The sequence below is a fragment of the Triturus cristatus genome, chromosome 9 (genome assembly GCF_964204655.1).
Source record: "Triturus cristatus chromosome 9, aTriCri1.1, whole genome shotgun sequence".
Classification (NCBI taxonomy): Eukaryota; Metazoa; Chordata; class Amphibia; order Caudata; family Salamandridae; genus Triturus; species Triturus cristatus.
Genome location: NC_140592.1, coordinates 735810937 through 735829025, shown reverse-complemented (window position 1 = coordinate 735829025; position 18089 = coordinate 735810937). Strand labels below are relative to the sequence as shown.

The 18089-nt window shown below is 48.0% G+C and overlaps 2 protein-coding genes across 3 annotated transcripts in view; one reads left to right on the top strand and one right to left on the bottom strand.

Annotated features, from left to right (window-relative positions):
• The window catches only part of LOC146798674 (potassium channel subfamily K member 13-like), a 98646-nt gene extending 87956 nt beyond the window's left edge, over positions 1-10690 (bottom strand). The window contains exons 1-2 of the mRNA XM_085625973.1: positions 10186-10690; positions 2562-3303 (exon numbers count right to left, since the gene is read on the bottom strand). Of these exons, the coding sequence (XP_085482099.1) occupies positions 2562-3018 (457 nt within the window). The 5' untranslated portion in view covers positions 3019-3303; positions 10186-10690. The remainder of the gene's footprint in view (positions 1-2561; positions 3304-10185) is intronic.
• LOC146798673 (forkhead box protein N3-like) overlaps positions 1-18089 on the top strand; it is an 81763-nt gene that overhangs the window by 5765 nt on the left and 57909 nt on the right. Inside the window, exon 1 of one of the 2 annotated variants that reach the window (XM_085625975.1) lies at positions 11964-12110. The exons of the other annotated variant lie outside the window; for it this stretch is intronic. The gene's annotated coding sequence lies outside the window, so the exon portion shown is untranslated. Of the gene's footprint in view, positions 1-11963; positions 12111-18089 lie in introns of those variants that run through there. 2 annotated transcript variants of the gene reach the window in all.

The window sequence follows — 18089 nt, the reverse complement described above, 5'->3', positions numbered from 1 at the left end:
GCGCTTGTTTTTTTTTTCTTGCACACATGTGAAATCCGAGCAGTAGTTCCTGGAGTCAGTGCGGCCCAGTAGCACACTTACATGCAAGACTCCCAGAAGCTGGTCAGTTGTGTTGCCAGCAGTGCGTCCGGTTTGCTGGAGGCCTTGGTGGGTGGTTCAGGGGTAGAGGGAAAGGGAGATTACACGCAGACAACCGACAAGCCGGTTGAGTGGGGACGAGCTAGGCAGAGAGAATTTCTGAGCCTTGAAAAGCAACAGCGAGGCCTTCCTGCTCGAGTGAGGAGTCACTGGTAAAAAGAGGCCTCGCTTCTCGGGGGAAGCCTTGTTCGGTGATCTCTTCCACGTACCTCACCGTGGGCAGGACGCTATACTATAGGGTACAGTGCGATTAAGAGCAGCTCACATTATTTTTGTCCCTCCTTTTATTTTGCAAAACTAAGATTTATAAAGTGTTGCCATCCACGAGAAAACGTAAATCCTCTGAGAGTGCAGTGTTGTCACAGGCATAATCATACGATTTTATAATCACCCAGTGAGGTATACGTGTGTGTGTTTTTTCTCTCTTGCCCGATAACGTTAATAAGGCCCAATACATGGCATTAACATAGGTTATTTGGTTTGCATGTATCAATCCCGATAAAAATATTATTCTGTAATACCTCTTACAAAATTGAAACGGCAGGCACTTTCATAGTCTGTTTTTGTTGTGCATTTTTTACAGCATGTGTAAATAACACCAGGGTTGTCTGTTGGGCATTAGTAAACCCCCCAAACATATACCTCCCCGTTGTCGTGAGTGCAATCGGGGTCTTGCTTTATTTGATGTCGCAGTAAAGGTATGTCCATCCCTGTAGCTGACAAACCTCCCCTGGAGGTATCTGTTGTCTGTTGCACTGCTGATGGCCCAGATGTGCCAACCCTATCGTGAGACAGTCAGTTGGCAAACAACAGCTGAATGAGTTCTCTCATGCTATGTTGGTGCAGCGCTCCGAAGTAGACAAATACTCGCTAAATACGTATGTGCCTTGAGGTCCACCGTATTCACAGGTGGCGCTGTGTGTCATTTAAAAAACAATGTTGTATTCTAATGCTGTGTGTTTAGAAATATATTGCCATAAATAGACAAATGAGTCGGCGGTGGCTCTTCCTGCGTTGTATTGGTTAAATCAGACTGCTTAGTTATCATTTGGCCTTTTGGAACTTTTGTTTCTTTCAGCATTTATTGCAGTGGCAAAAAACATGCATAATACTGTAGTTGGTTATAAAGGCGTTTTAAGAAAGATATGTGCAGTCTTGTGGCAACTGGTGTGGGGTCCCATTTGAAGGAGCGTTTTTGTGAAATATTTTCATCTTGTTTGATGCCGTAATTAACGCTGCGCGGAGGGGGGCTCTCTGTGTCACTGGGGAGAAAGGCCTCGGTTCCTCAAGTCTCCTCCTTGTGTGCAAGGGTGGATAGCCTCTAAGAAGGTGTTTGTGTGTGTAACTGGGGCCTAGCTGATGCCATGCAGCAAGCAAGCACGGTGAGTGGGGAGAGGCTAGGCCTGTGTTTGTCAGTACCGGCTCCTGTAACAAACCAGGACTTTAAATTGAGAGATTTGTTATTTTTTTTCACTGTGCATTTGTGTGTCAAGAACCTCGAGCGTCTGCACTACAGTGAGGTCCAACTTTCAACTCTTCCTGCCTTTATAATAAAATGCCAGCCGATGACAATGGGCACGATTTGACATTGCAAAGTCATCTAAAGATGTAGTTGGGGCAAGCATGTATCCACTATGTAGTGGTGTAACATTAGACCCCACAGAACCCCTTGTGCAGGGGCAAGCACCTTAGCACTTGCATTGTAGTCTCTTATAAGGTCCCAAAGGCGAGACCTAGTGGCTATGCCGATGCTTGTTAATGTCTGTTATATAACATATCAGAATGTGTATACTTTTTTAGCCGTGCTTTTATGATTTATTTATAAATCGAATAAAGCTTAATTTGAATTGAATTTAATTGAATAGCACTTTGTAGTAATGTTTGTAGTACTACAAAACTTACTTTAAAGTGCAGGTTGTGAATCAGGCTCTGAGTGCATCTCTATGAGGAACCATTTGAGTGCGGTGAGGAGAGTGGCTTGGTGTGAAGAACATGGAGTGAGGCTAGCTGAATTTGGATGTGGTGAGGAGAATCTGTATGTGATAAGTTTGTGCGAGCCGAGGAGATTGTGTACACTGAGGAGAATTAGTGTAGTGAGATGAATGTGTGTGAGGAGGAGGCTGGGAGCTGTGGTGAGTGTTAGGCAGGTATGAAGGTCTTGCGTTGGGCAAGGAGATTGAGTGATGTAAGGAAAATGTGGAAAATTATAGTGAAGAGGTTTTTTTTATGGTGAGGAAAGGTTGAGTGCAGTGAGAAGAGTTTTACTGAGTTTTCCTGAGTTTGAGTATGATATGGGGAGTGTTGGTGTGGGACGGAGAGTTTGTGGTAATGGGGAAGAGCTGTGGCAAGGCAAGTCTGAATGTGGTAAAAAGTGTTTGAGGGCAGTCAGGCAAGTTTGCTGGGAAGGGTAAGATGTGTCTCACCTATGGTGGACACCACGGTCCCCACGAAGTAGAGGGCCCCGGCGAAGTCCCAGCGGGGCTTGAGTGGTTCCACCCGGACCCCGGCAGCCATGGCAAGCTCGTACTCCCTCAGGAACCGGCGCAGCTCAGCTGGGCTCACCTCGAAGTCCTGAGAGAAGGCACTCAGAGTCCGATTCCAACGCTGCTGGTTCTCCAGCTCCACTGGGTGCTCTAGCGCTGAGAAGACTCCGGCGCCACAGAGTAAATAAGTGACCATCAGCAGGGCAAGTAGGGCAAAGCGGGCGTTATCATCGCTGGGTGGCAGGTCCGTGCACCTGGAATTGCCACTACAACAGCAGCCCCCCGAGGCCTGGGAGCTGCTTGGGGCCATCACTCCACCATGGAGGGCACTAAACACCGCCTTGGGGACGGCTGATCGACCCGCTGCATTCTCCAAAAGCTCCCTGCCCAGAGGCATCAGGGTTAGGCGGCTGCCAGGGTGGTCAACTGGAACTATGTCAACAATTCAACAGCCTCTCGGCACTATGAGGGCCCTCCAGGCTCGTGGTCAGTTTGATGGTGAAGTGTGGCAAGATGAAGAGAGCCCTCCTTGTAAGTACCGCAGTGGTGTAATTGCATCTCACGATGAGGGCCAGAGTCCGATCTCCATGACGTCTACCTGGCCAATGTACAAGTGATATTGGGCCATATGTACTCCGGGACACAGACGGTTGAAAAAAGGATCTGTTTGGTGTGTCCAACCCTGAAAAGGAAACGAGAGAGAGGTGTCAAGAAAGTGTCCTAATCCTCAACGCTAGAAAAATAAGATAAAGTTTTTCTTCAATAGACATCGCAGCCTCCCAGGACACCAGAAGTCTGCAACCAAGGAAGGTCTTCATGGTGTGGCCCCTCAATGAGCCCCGGCATCCTCAATAAAAGAGAGACTGCTGGAAGGAGACCAATAATGTACTCTATAAAGGAGATCAAAAAAGGTGGGGGGTACAGGAAGCTAATAAAAGGTCCAGAACCAGGGCCGGACGGGGAACCCAAACCAGCCCTGGCACTACAGCTGCACCGGGCTCAGAGGAGGGGTGAGGGAAAGAGTGTTAGTGAGAAGCACTGTTGTGTTTTTTTGGGTTTTTTTACCGAGTGCCGATATTGCAGCACTGCTGCAAAACCGGCCCCCAGTAACAAAACCGGCCCCCACTGTTTGAAAACCGGCCCCCACCCTTTCGGCCCACCGGTAAAACATCCGGTGCCTGCTACAGAGAGTCCGGCCCTGTCCAGAACCCTTGCTCCCAAGAACAAGTATGAAAACACTGAGAGGGTAACTGTTCCTAAGGTAGTGTGTATCGGGATGGATATCTAGCAAAGAAGAGGGGGTCTTCCGTATTAGGAAGTAGTGCCCTCACACACCTGTGAAGGTGTCATGCGTCATCATCGGGCTCAGCTCCTTGTGGGGTCCGCGCTGCAGTACCCCACGGGCTTTGCGAGAGGGCTGTTTGACAGAGATCCTTTAATAAAACAGCCGCGATGATGAGTGTGGGTGTGTGGGATGAGTGAAGTGGTGAATTTAAAAAACCTAAGGGGTACCAAAAAGATACATTTAATCCGGGTTCCCCTTGGTACGGATAAAAATCATGTGTAGATCGTTAACTTCTAATTATGAAGAATGGCACTCTATCAATGTGTGTAGGTCGACATGTTTCACGCCTCAGGGGTCCAGGAGGGATCCATGGCGTTTCCTCAGGACCAGAAAGTGATAATTAGTATCCCTACCATTAATCAGGTTTAGGGGGGAAAGTTTTGGTATCAGATAGTTATCATAATGTGATTAGGGAGGTGAGTCAAACAAGTACCGACTTTAAAATGAGCGTAATGAGGTCTCTCGATACAACCCTACAGCCAGGAATTGTGTGCACCTTGAGAAAGTAGCAGAGGACCGCGACAATGCTGCGACGGAAACTATAGAGAGTCGTAAGGTGCAACGTGGCGACCTACCCTGCCTTCTGATAGCCTGAAGAAGAAAGGCCACTTAGGAACTTGGTTGAAGAGAAACCCATAATGTACACTATCAAGGAGAGACCGACACTGCCCTCTGTTTACAAGGGATCACTTATTGTCTTCTATAGAAGAGACGCGTGACCTCCTTAATCGAATAGACACTGTTGAGGAGATCTATCAGGAGAGGCTCGTGAATGTCTTCTATTGAAGAGAAACACTGATGCTCTCGGTCAAAAATAGCCTCTATTGAAAAGAGACCCCCCCCCCCAATATCTGCTACCAGGGAGAGACTTGCCCATGTCTTCTGTCAAAGAAAAAACCCTGATTATCTCCTGTTAACGAGTAATTCAACACTGTCCTTCCTCTAGAAGAGACCTTCTCATATCTTCTACTGAATAGGAATCATCTAAAGTCCACCCTTGCTGTCCTGAAGGGAGGAACCAGCACCTGATGCCTTCTGGCCAAAGGAATTCCCCTAGCACCCTCCATTCCCGCTGCAGGGAGGGCACTGGGGGGTCCATCAACCATCCTCAGCCACCCAGGTCCCACCGGGCAGAGACGTTTTAATGCAGGGGCAAAGTGGGCTCTGGCCCAGGGCCCCAGCCTTTCAGGGGGCCCCCTGACAGTCAGCTCCATTTTCCAGAGTTTTTCCCTAATGACCTTGAATATTTCCTAAACAGTTTGTTTTAAATTCTGTTTTCCATTCATTTATTTCTTATGTACCTGATGTGTGAGTGTCTAGTACAGCCATTTTGCAGAGAAATTTTGTGTTTATGTTTCATGCAATATACATAAAAAACGTTTATTTTAGATCAAAACAAGGCCAACATATAAGAAATGGGAGGGCGTCACAGAGATTATTTGCAGGAATATTGGTGAGCTGCTGCTGTGTTACAATATTGAAAACACAAATAACTATCCCTGAATATTAGATGTAAACACATTCAGGGCCTTATTTATGAGAAGTAATGCATCGCTGTGTGAAAACAGGGATGCGTCAATTCTTAGTGCGCCCTCGTTGCGACATGACGGATGTGTCATATTTACTGTATGACGCATCATGTCGCAAGGAGTTACAGATATGTCAGTATTTCTGACGAATCTGTATGCGCAAAAGTGATGCATTGCTGGGGTGTGTCTGAAAATAGATGCAACTCCAGCAATGTGTCCTTTCACATTGGGCAAGCCCCATGTGAAAGGGCCTGCATCAGTCTTATGCCTGCTGTGTGGCAGGTGTAAGATATTGACGCAATGGCGTCCTAGAAGTGGCGCACTGAGTTCTCATAGATTTCAATGCGCCACTTCTACGAGGCATTTTGCGGGGCAACACCCACCCTGCATACATTATGCCTGGCGCAGGTATAATGCGGTGCAGGGGTTTACAAAGTGAAGCATCTGCCTAGATGCGTCACTTTGTAAATAGGGCGCATCATGGCACATTTTTTACGCTGCCGGTGCAGCACAAAAAGTGACGCATTGGCGGCATAAAAGTGAAGCAAGGTCTCATAAATAAGGCCCTTAGAATTTGGACGAGTGTTCCTTTGCACTGTCAGGGGCCTAATGAAATAGTGTATTTAATAAAGCGCACAGCTACTGAGACTAGAGAGTCCTGGCGCGTGACAGTGGGAGGAAAACATGCGTAAAAGACCCATCAGTTATCAAAAAGCCAGGTTTTTAAGATCTTTCATGAAAGAGAGTAGGTCTGTGGTTAGTCTCAGAGACTCAGGAAGGCTATTCCACAATTTTGGGCCTAGAAAGCCGTGGGATCTGCCTCCAATGCGGGCACTGCATATTTTAGGCATGATGGCCAGGTTGGCATTGGAAGAATTTAGGGGTCTAGCTGTTGTGTAGCGATTAACGCGCTTATTTATGTAGCCGGCTCCTAAGCCATGGAAAGCTATAAAGAAGATGGTCATCGCTTTGAAGCCGATCCGGTCTTTTATGCGGAGAGACGTAAGAATAGGGGTCATACTAGATCTGGGTTTAGGTCTCAGGATGGCTCTGGCCGCCGCGTATTGTACCACTTGTAGGCGCTGGATAAGGGATTTGGGAAGACAGAGGTACAAGCTGTTGACATAGTCAAGCTTTGATGTCACCAGAGTCTGCACCACGATCTTTCTGCTCTCAAGCGGTAACAGTGGCAGGAGTTTTGAATAGCATCCAGAGTATGCCAAAGCAAGTGCCATTTAGATTTTGAATTTGAAAGCACATGGAGAGTGTCTTGTCTATGACAATTTCTACATTTTTGACTTTCTCCTTTTCAGCGGGCGGGGGCGGCAGATCTTTTGACCACCAAGCGCTCCAGTCAGGCGTTTATGGATTACCAAAGAAAACAACTTCAGTTTTGTCAGGATTGCACTTCAGCTGATTGATTTTAAGTCAGTTAAAAACCTTTGTGAGGCAAGACCTAATCATTGCCCCGTCAAAGTCGGTTCCTTTTTCACACGTAAAAATCAGCTGAGTGTCATCAGCATAGGAAACAATTTTGGCGCCCTCTTCCTCTACCAGAAATGCAAGGGGGATAGATATATATTAAAAAGGGGTAGGACTGAGAATGGAGCCCTGAGGGACACCTACATTCATGGCTGGAACTGGGGATGAGAAAGGGGGGAGCCAGATGTCTTGAGATCTATTTGCCAAGAAGGATGACATCCATGTTAAGGCGGCCCCCCCCCCCCAGACTGATGTTAGCAAGTCTCTCCAGGAGCCTCTCATGTGGGACCATATCGAAGGCTGCCTACGTATCGAGCAATATCAGAACAGTCTTGCCTCCCTGGTCCAGCTTACCCTTGAGAAATTCAGTCACTTCCAGCAGAGCGGACTTCATACTGTAGTTAGCACTAAAACCGGATTGGGACTCATGAAGGAGCTTCCCATCTTCAATGTGTTTTTGGAGGGCCTTGTTTACATGCTTCTCTAGTACTCTGGAGAGGGTCGGAAGAAGGGAGCTTGGCCTGTAGTTGGCAGGGTCCGTCGGTTTGGCGTTAGCCTTTTTTATCAGTTGCAGAATCTTAGCATTCTTCCATAATTTCTGCATGTTGCCCGAGGAGAGAGAAGCATTAAAGAGCTGGTTTACTGTGGGGTTTATGGTGGGAGCTAATAGGTTCAAGATATTCCCTGGACATGGGTCAGTAGGAGAGCCAGACTTAATGCTTTGGAGAGGGGTCAGTGACTCTTCAAGCTGAAACTCAGGGAAAGCTAGTAAAGATGGAGGATCCAAGAGGTGAAATTTGCTATTAGAACTAAGGTAGAAAGTCAGTTCTTCCTCTGAGATGTTAGTGAAGGCTTGTTGGATCATGGAGATCTTTTTGTGGAAGAATTCAACTATTTACTTAGACCATTCTTCAGTGCATGGCCCTTCCTTTGTGCCGGCTCTCAGGGCAGTAAAGGATTTAACTATGCTAAAGATTTCCTTCCTCTTATTTTGGGCATTTTCTATCTTGGTTTGAAAGAGGTTTTTCTTGGCTGCCTTCACGAGAATGTAATGAGCATTTAAGGTGTCTTTATACACCTTCCTGTCCTCAGGTAGATAGGATTTACGCCATTATTGTTCAATTGTTCCACAATTTCTGTTGCGAGATCTAAGGGAATCGTTAAACCATGGAGCTGGTGGGGCTGACCTCTTTGAGGAGCAGCAAACAACCAGTACCACTGCATCAATGTTGGTTCGGAGCCATGAATCTATTGAGAGGGCGTCCGAGTCGGGGCAGCCAGACAGCTCTGGTGAGGAACGACCGAGGGCGTCTGCTAACATCGGGATGGTTATTTTATTGAACGTCATGTAATTAGAGACTCTCTGCCCTGTGTTAGCTCAAGGGGCTGTGGCAGAGTTGGGAATGACAAATTTTAATAGGAGGTGGTCAGACCAGGTAATGGGAAGAGGTAGGCTTACTGATATGTCAAAGTTGTGAACGATTTGGTCTAGGGTATGGCCCTTCTCATGGGTGGCCAAAGAAACAGATGGAAATATGTTGCAGGCCTGCAGCTCCTCCAACAAGGAAATTGTTTGAGGGTCTCTTCCATTGTCCATATGTATATTGAAATATCCCACAATGAGGCAGTTGTTGTATTTTAAGGCCAGGGAGGTGGTGGCTGTATTAAGCGTAGTAATAACATTTCCAATAGCACTGGGAGGTCTGTAAATCAGAAATCCAGCTATGCTATGGTGGGGGGATAAGGTACAGCAGAAGCCTAAGCAGTCTCGTTTTTTATTGTAAATTATGGCAACACCTCCCTCCTTCCCATTCAATCGGTCCCTCCTAAGAATGTTATAACCCGTAGGGATGGCAGTGAGAAATAAAAGATCAGACTGTTAGTCTAAAAGTAGGCCATAAATTTATGGTTCATGCTTTTGTATAGAGCGACAATTTAAAAGGGTGGCCTTTAAGTCCTCTGTTTTCTTATTGTTTTTACACTTATTGTTAAGTGGGAGGATATTGGGTGCGAGTTTCCTGGGCTGAGAGTCCAGTTGCACTTATTGCATCGAAAGTCTACCTCCAACCACGGATCAGCGGCTGTACAGTGACATAAGGGTAGCCGCCTAAGGCTAAACAGTTTTTCCCTATTGCAATATAGTGGAAGAAACTCACCGGAGGGGAACTGGGCAGCATGGCCGGCGCCGAACGCCTCCGGGCGCAGACAGGCTTACCTTTGGCGCCAGCAGCGCGCCAGCTGTGCACGTCCACTTAGCGCGTCCGTTTGCATCGGGAATATATAGGCTAATGCCTATGATGCAAACTGGATCGCCAACGCAGCTGAGGAAGCGGAAACTGCATAGGCATAAGTGAGGAGCCCGATAGTAGCCCCAGCCCTCCACAATCGGCGTATAAGCCGCGGCGGACCAGGACTGGAGGAAAAGCGAGATGCGAATCGAAGCAGCTAAGGAGGTGTAGGCAAGCAGTATCAAGTAAAGTGCAAGTGCGCATAGGTAGGAGAAATTGTTAAAAAGCACAGAGTAATTCAGCCAGACATATACAATTTAAAAAGTAATAAAAACCTAGTAGCAGGGCAGGAAACACCAAATCCTACAGCTATCAGCTGCGCACATCCGTTTGCATCAGGAATATATATAGGCTGATGCCTATGATGCAAACTGGATCGCTAGCACAGCTGAGGAAGTGGAAACTGCGTGGGCGGAAGTGAGTAGCCCGATAGTAGCCCCAGCCCTCCACACAATCGGCATATCAGCAGCAGCGGACCAGGACTGGAGGAAAACCGAAATGTGAATCGGAGCAGCTAAGGAGGTGTTGGCAAGCAGAATCAAGTAAAGTGCAAGGGCGAATAGGTAGGAGAAATTGTTAAAAAGCACAGAGTAATTCAGCCACACATATACAATTTAAAAAGTATTAAAAATGTAGTAGCAGGGCAGGAAACCCTGAATCCTACACCTGTAAGCTGCACATGTCCATTTACATCGGGAATATATAGGCTAATGCCTATGATGCAAACTGAATCGCTAGCGCAGCTGAGGAAGCGGAAACTGCGTGGGGAAACAGGGGCTCAAATTAGATCATAAATTCAAAGGTGTCCTGAACAGGGGCCCCCAAAATATGTTTGGCCCAGGGCCCCCCAAATCCTTAAGATGCCCCTGCCACCGGGAACACCTCACCAGGCAGAAAAAGACCCCTCGTTCGTCACTCACCTTCGGGTGGGTCAGGATCAGCGCTTGCGAAGGCTTCTCAGCGCAGGTAGGTTTCTTCAGATCGGGTGATCATGCCCACGAGGTGCCGGATGCTGTGGCAGTCATGTCAATGTGGATCTAGCTGCTGGGTCTATTGAGCTATGGTTCCAGCGTGGTACCAACCAAGTAGATGCCAGGGAGTGTTTCCAATGATCAAGCCACTATCTCAGCAGTTGCCTTGGCTCATGCAAAGTGATCTTGCCAACATGGATCCAGGTGCGTTGAGTTATAGTGTCAATGTGGCTCGGGCTGCTGGTTGTCTATCACGCTACCATGGCAAAGTGGTACCAGCTGCCGAGGTCTCTAGCGAGTGATCATGCCAGCCTGGCTCCAGCTGCCGAGGGAATAATGGCAACGTGGCATCAGCTGCACGAGTCTGCTTCAGGTGGTCATGCCAGCCTGCCTCCACCTGCCAGTGTCTGCACGGGAGACTATGCTACCAAGGCAGGCAGGGCGGCACCATGGAGAGCTCTCGCCTGTCGCTGCCACGTACGGGTCTCTCCTAGTGCTCTCCGCCCCCATCCTTCACCTCCCCCTCCTGTCGGTGAAGTGGAGCTGACATCTCTCTCTCTCTCTCTCTCTCGCTCTCTCGATTTCTCTTTCCTGGTTGCAGCCCTTTAGATCGCGCCTAAGTTACTATTCACTGAAATTCAGCAAAACATGGAAATGCACCCCTGACCGGTGGAAACCTGCACACGGCAGAACCGGAGATGCACCCTTCCGAAAAACATAGCAGCAGCTCAGAGACAGAGCCGAATCCGCTGCCGGGAGGAGTGCAGGCAAGGGACACGCCCCTGTGAGCGCTCACCTACAGACACAAGGCTGACAGACTGCCAGGCGGACACCCTCGTCCCAAGAGCGCACCTGTGCATTGGGTTGAAAGGAACAGCGCGAGGAACCAAAAATCCTCCAATTTGCGGAGAATCCGCAGGCGGAATTTCCTTCAACATAATATATATGAGAGAGTAACGGTCCGCGTGCTGGTGGCGCAGCCTGAAACTGGCGGTTGGGGGTGCTGGGGCGCTCGGATGTGCTGGGAGACAGGCAGCTGTAACTCCGAGTTTAGATGGGTAATGGGGGCCGTCCGTAACTGCATGGGCACAGAGGGGATGGTAGAGTGCACTTTCGGGGATGAGAAATGTGCTGGACGGGTGTTTGGGTTTCAAGTGGCCATTTATTGGTGTTGGGAAACGCCAGTCTACACGCGTTGGTGCTGGGAGGTTTTTTCGCCACTCTGTGGGGGCAGCTGGGACGGCAGGTGGTGACGCTCATGAGTTATGTGGCACGGGCTTGAGTCTGTAAATCCGGGGCGCTGATGCCTCCTGCCTCACTAGATACCGGGGTGCGGGGGGCTATCCGTGCTTGTGAATGCTGGGGGCACCCCATGAATCCGGGGCGCTGGTAGATGGATGCACACCGTACCCCCAGGTCCGCGGCGAGGGCTGGTGGAAGTCTGTGGGTCTCTAGATGCTGATAGGTGCAGGAGTTTGTATTCGCTATTCACTGATTACCACCCCCCTCACTTCCTTCTTCTCCCCACTCCTCCATCTCTGATCCTCCCCACAGCTATTCCCCCCTTATCTGCACTCCGGCCCTTCCAATGATGCCTTCTCCCTCCTCCCCGACTCTCTCTCCGCCCTTCAGCCCCCCTGCTCCATTCCTCGCACCCATCCCCAGATTTACTCTCCCTCCTCGCCTAGCCCCTACCTTCCCCCCTTGCCCCCACCAGCCCTTTCCACATGCTTTCAGAGACACAATGAGGAAGGAGAGGGAGCAGCGTCCTTGTTGTCATGGAGACCGGTGGTTGCAGGCATGGAGGGGGCACCTCAGCCCCTCGCAGCCTCTTTATCCTTCAAGCAATGGCGAACTCAGACCGGCACTGTGAGGTAAGGCAGAGGGGCCGGGACCAGGGAGCTGGCAGGGGCTGCCGAGGTCCCAGCACTGCAGGAGAGAGGGAGAGAAGGGGCGAGGTGGGGGAGAGAAAGAGTACAGCAGATGGGAAACCAGCGGGAGAGGTTTGAATGTGGTCGCGAAAATACACGAGAGGTGGCCAGAAAGCAGGAGAAACAGAGAGGCAGTCGAAGTGACGGAGAGATGAGGAGAGTGGTGGGCGAAAGCAGGAGAGATTAAAAAAAACACACCTACAAAAGAGTACGAGGGAGATGAGGAAAGACGACAAAAGAGCATCAGACAGATAGGAATAGAGAGCGCGGGAGAGAGACGGGTGCAATTGGGGAGGGAGGCGAGCAGACGGCTCGATGGAAGGAGAAAAAGAGACAATTGAGGGAGTGCGAGAGAGCAGGCAAGTAATGAAGAGAAACCGAACACGATAGAGACAGGAAGGAAGGTGTGGAGAGAGAAGAAGAAGGAAGGCGGGTAAAGCGGGAGAGAGATTAGAGAGCAGGAGAGTGCATGAGTGACAGAAAGAGGGATAGAGAAAGGACAACACTGAGAGAGCGCAGGAGAGGGAGCAGGGGCGAAAGAAGATACAGCGCAACAGAGCGACCAAGGGAGAGGTGGGATAACGGCAGGATAAAAAGAAGAGGAGAAAGGACGCGAGATGGGCGAAAGAGAGGAGGGCAGAGGAGGAGAACGCGGGAGATGTGACAAGAGACATGGGGGGAGCAAAGAAGACAGACAGCACGAGAGAGTGAATATGGAAGAGATAGCGAGAGAGCTAGAAAGACGGAATGAAAACAGAAAGAGAGAGATCTGAGGAGATTGTGTTGGCCATGTGCAGACCAAAGGAGGGAGACCTAGGGAGCAATGGAGATGGGGGGAGAACGAGGGACTGAGCGCGAGCTGAAGGGGAAGGAACAGAGATGGGGAGACATGGGAATGAAAAGGGTAGACAAGAGCAGCTGGGGTGGGAAGAGAGGAAATAGGGAGTTTGAAGGAAAAAACACGCACTAGTACTACCACTATCTGTCCTTCCCTCTCTACAAGTCTATTAGAGAGGGGAGAACACATGCAATGAGTGGGAGAGAGCGTGGCAGGTGGAAAAGAGCGGAAGAGACGGAGGAGGGTCCGGCTGAGCAGGGGATAAGTGGAGAGATGAATAGGGGAGGCTAGCTGGGGCGAGGAGTGATTGGACTGGGACAAAAAACAGGCCCCAGCACCAAAAAGAAAAGCCTGCCTCATTCACAGAATGCAAATTAAGACCTTTCACGACACACTGTTTGAATGTCAGAGGGAAGTTAAGTAGTCAATTGGAAATCACAGTGGGCCAGGGACATTGAGCAAACCTGGATAGAATGTTAAGGCAACTTCACAGAACAGAAATATCCACTAAAGAAATATGGGGGACTTTTGTGGCAACTTGTGCATTCTAATGGTATTTCAAAAAACGCGAAAGGCTAAGGATGTCGCCTGTCTTTTCCCCCTAGCCTTTTTACCCGACATAAAGTTTTCTATGGCCCCACAAATCCATGAACTGGTGTACTCATACAGAAACCACTATTAAAAGAGTCCACTTTGGCCACAAAATCCACCCGTATTGGCACAAAACTGCTATACTGACCTTTTGTTGTATGTGTGCGAGGGGAAAGAGATCCTCATCCCTTACTCATCATATAATAAGCGAGAAGCCTTCATGTGCTGGTTCTTGCCCAGAGACAGGGGGAGATGCCCCTTTCCCCCTAAATTGAAACTAGTTTTGCAATGGTGTGTCTGGGCTAGAGTTTGAATTTCCGTTATTTGGGATAAAATCCAATTGATACAAGTAGATCCGGTTGATGTTTGTATTATTTATTCTTGTTGGTAGCTGCAAACGAAAAAAGGATGGCACAGCCAACACGTGTTTCGCCCCCTAGTTGGCCATCAGGCCTGGGGCTTCCTCAGGGCGGGTGTTCATGTAATTCGGTATTTTTAACGAGGGTTTATAAACCCGAAGATTTCTCTGGTCTCGGCTAATGCCAGGTGCTGTAGTTGTCCAAGTCGTGGTAGTAGTGTCCAAGCTGCAAACATCACACATTTACCTGGCACAGGGCGGGCAAGCGCCGTTTAAAGACCTAGTGACCCAGAAGATGTAGTTGGGGTGATCCTCTGTGACCTAGAACAGATCAACTAAATTTCTCTCCTTGCTGTATTAAAAGTGGTCCAAGCATCCGTCAATTATCTAGAAAACAGGGTTATCCATCAATGACCTAGTACATAAGGAGCAAGTTACCTTCCATGACCTTAAACTTTGTTGAAGCATTTTATTCCCACCATAGATTAAACCAGACAAACCAATTGCCCATGCATAGCCTGAAACTGGAGGGAGGTATTAATGATCTACAAAATGGGACCACGCGTCTACGAATCACGCGCCCATCAGTACCACAGAAGAGGTGGCTCAAGTGTCCCTACCTAGCACCAGCGGCCAAATGTCCCCAATGAACCAGAACAGTAAGTTGAAGTGTCTATCAGTGACTTAGAACATGTACTCTTAGTTCCAATCGCTAATCTAAAAAAGATTGATTAGGTGCTCGTTCACGGCTTACAAAAAGTAGTTAGTGTACCCTTCAGCAACTTGAAACGGGGAGAAGTGTTGCCAAATAAGACAGAACAATGGAAAGCAGGGACAATTCAGTGACCTGCATTAGTCATACCATCTGTCCATCAGTGATCCAGACCAAATGTATCAAGTGATCCTCATTGGCTTAGAACGAGTGTGACGTGTCCCTCGTGGAAAAAGAACATGCAAATTGCCCTTTCATGATGACTTGGAACAAATTAACTAATTGTACTTCAAATAACTTAAAGGAAAGGACCAAACGTTTCATGATTATCCAGACCAAGTTATATATGTGCTGCTCATTGATGTAAAACAGGGCTCCTCAGTGATCCAGCACAGGCATGCCATGTTGCCTCAATTATGCCGAAAGGGTAACGTAAGTGCCCCCAATTGATCCAGACATAGTGGAGCACCTGTCCCTCAATGACCCAGAACATGGGGGGAGGCGGGGATGCTCCACATCCACCCTAAAGACGTTAGAGCAAGTTCACCTCAGTGTTCTTGGACAAGTGGATAAGGTATCCCTCAGTAACTTAGAACACATGGACATGTCCTTCAAGCTCCCAGATCAGGATGATTCAGCGTCCTTCATTGATCTCCAATCAATAGCGTGTCACAGGTACCCATGTGTCTCTCAGTGATCTGCAAGAAAGCACCCACCAATGGTTTAGAACAGATAGACTGAAGTATACAAAAAAGTGATGGGTAAAATGCTTGAATAAATCTCAGCCACTGGTAATTACTAAAGGCTGCATTCCAGGCCATCATTATTTTATAAAGCATTCCACCTCAGTTTGGTACCAGCCATATGAAAATCAGTCTTTACCCTGCGAACAGTCCAGTCTGAATTACCAGGCCAGATCCTCCCTGAACTGGAACACAAGCAACCCCAGACCGGTTTTGTCCTGATTGGGGCTCATCAGTCGGGTGCAGCTTGGTTCCAGTGGCACAGTGAGCATGGGGCCCACATCTGGGCATACCCATCACACTTAAGTATACAAAAAAAGTGATGGATGAAATGCTTGAATTAATCTCAGCCACTGGTAATTACTTGGGTTGCATCCCAGACCATTGTTATTTTGCACACCATGCCACCTCAGTTTGGACTCAACCACATGCCAATCAGTCTTGGCCCAGCTCCAATCGGAACAGTCTACCTCGAACCTGCAGGCCTGGTCCTCCCTAAAGCGAAACACAAGAACCCAAGACAGGTTTTTTCTTGATTGGTGCTCATCACTCTGGTGCAGCTTGGCAGTTCAGGCTGGACTGTTCCTATTGGAGCAGAGGCAAGACTGATTTGCATATTGCTGAGTGCAGACTAAGGTGGCATGGTGGATAATAAAAAAATTGGTTGGAATGCTACCCGAGCAATTGCCAGAGGTTAGACTTATTGCAAGCATTCCCTCATCACCTTTTATGTGTTTGTTGTACCACCCTAGATGGCAAGGGCATGCCCAGAAGTGAGTCCAGTGCTCACTGTGTCACTGAAACTAAGCTGTATCTGAATGACGAGCCCCAGTAAGGGTGAAACTGGTAATGGGTTGCTGGTGTTCCCGTTCAGGGAGGACCTGGCCTGGCAGTTCGGGCTGGACTGTTCCAATATGAGCAGAGTCAAGTCTGATTTGCGTATTGCTGGATCCAAAGCGAGGTGGCATGGTTGGCAAAAGAGTGATGGGTTGGAAAGCTGCTCCAAGAGATTGTGTTTGTAGAGCTTGTTGCAAGTTTTCCTTCCATCAACTTTTGTGTGTTTGTTGTAGTGCCCTAAGTGGCAGGGGTATCTCCAGAAGTGGGTCCTATGCTCACTGTGCCACTGGAACCCAGCTACACTCAACTGACGAGCCTCAATCAGGGTGAAACCAACCTTGTGTTCTGGCTAAGGGAAGACCTGGACTAGCATTTTTCGCCAGACTGTTCCATTTGAAGCAAGGTCAAGACTGACTTGCATATATATGGTTGGGTTCAAACTGAGGTGGCATGGTGGGCAAAAGAAAGACGGATTGGAATGCTACCTAACCAACAGACAGTGGTTAGAGTTATAGCAAGCATTCCTCCCATAACTTTTTTTGTGTTTGGTTTTTCTAGAACAGATAGACACCATACATCTTCTGATGCACCACTCACTGATCCAGAACAGGTACTACAACTGTCCATTAACAACCTAGAGAAGACAGATTAAGTGTGACAGTTTGATCTTGAATGTGGCATCAATAGACATTCAATACTCGGATCAGGTGTCTAAAATGACCTAGAAAAGGGGGACTACATTTCACTCACTGACCTTGAACATATGAGGCAAGTGGCTTTCAATGACATAAAACACTCGTACAAGGGACCTCAGTGACCTAGAACATGAAAGTGAAGTGTCCTTCAAGGTCTTAGAACACACTAAACAACTACCCCTCCATGACAATGAGCAAGGGCAGCTTAGATCTCACCAGTGACCTAAAACAAGTAGAGTGAGTATTCGCTCCCTGGCCTGTTGGTAAGTGACCGGTGGGTCAAGTGTTATTCAGTGATCCGAAACAGACATACCTATGGTGCTGTCAATGACATAGAACATGCGGGGCACGTCAGTCAATCATTTACACCAGTTGGAACACGTTAAACTAAATGACCTAGAACCCACAGAGTGAGTTTGATCAGTGATCTAGAACAGATGGGAAAAGTGTCCTTCAGTAACATGGAATAGATTATAGGGACCCAAGTGGCCTAAAACAGATAGACCAAGTGTCCCTCAACCATGACGTTTGTTCTTTATTATTGAGATACACATGGGCCATTCGTTTTTTGGAAGTTGAGGGGCACTTGGTCCAGGCGATTCTCAATGTTAAACTATAAAGGAGTCCAAATTAATTCAAGGACGTTTAACAAATCAACTATGCCCCTCTATTATCTATAATGTAGCAAGCATTTGACCCTCAGTGGCTTAGAACAGATGGACAAACTGTCCTCCAATTGCCTAGGAGATTAAGATCTCACGGAACTTAATGCTGTAGGACAAGTGGAACTAGAACAAAGTGAGTTACCATCCTTAACTGGTCTAGATCAGGATAGCCTAATGTCCCCCAAACACCTATCTCTAAGGGACCAACCATGAATGATCTAGAACAGCTTCTATATGGTGCTTAACTCTGATAGTTAGCTTGTATATTAATGGTTCCAGGTGGGAGGCCCTATAGCTTTGCTTGGCCTGTAGGCCAACCCGAAATGGACCAATCTCTAAGACTCCGTCACCTTTTTGCTAAAACAGATTCCCCAAAATCAGTCAGAGAAGAAAGTGCTTCTCACTTTCCTCCAGATTTCTTAAAATACAGCTATCATACAGCCAGTAACCAGTACTGCATATCTACCAGAGATTGGAATTTCT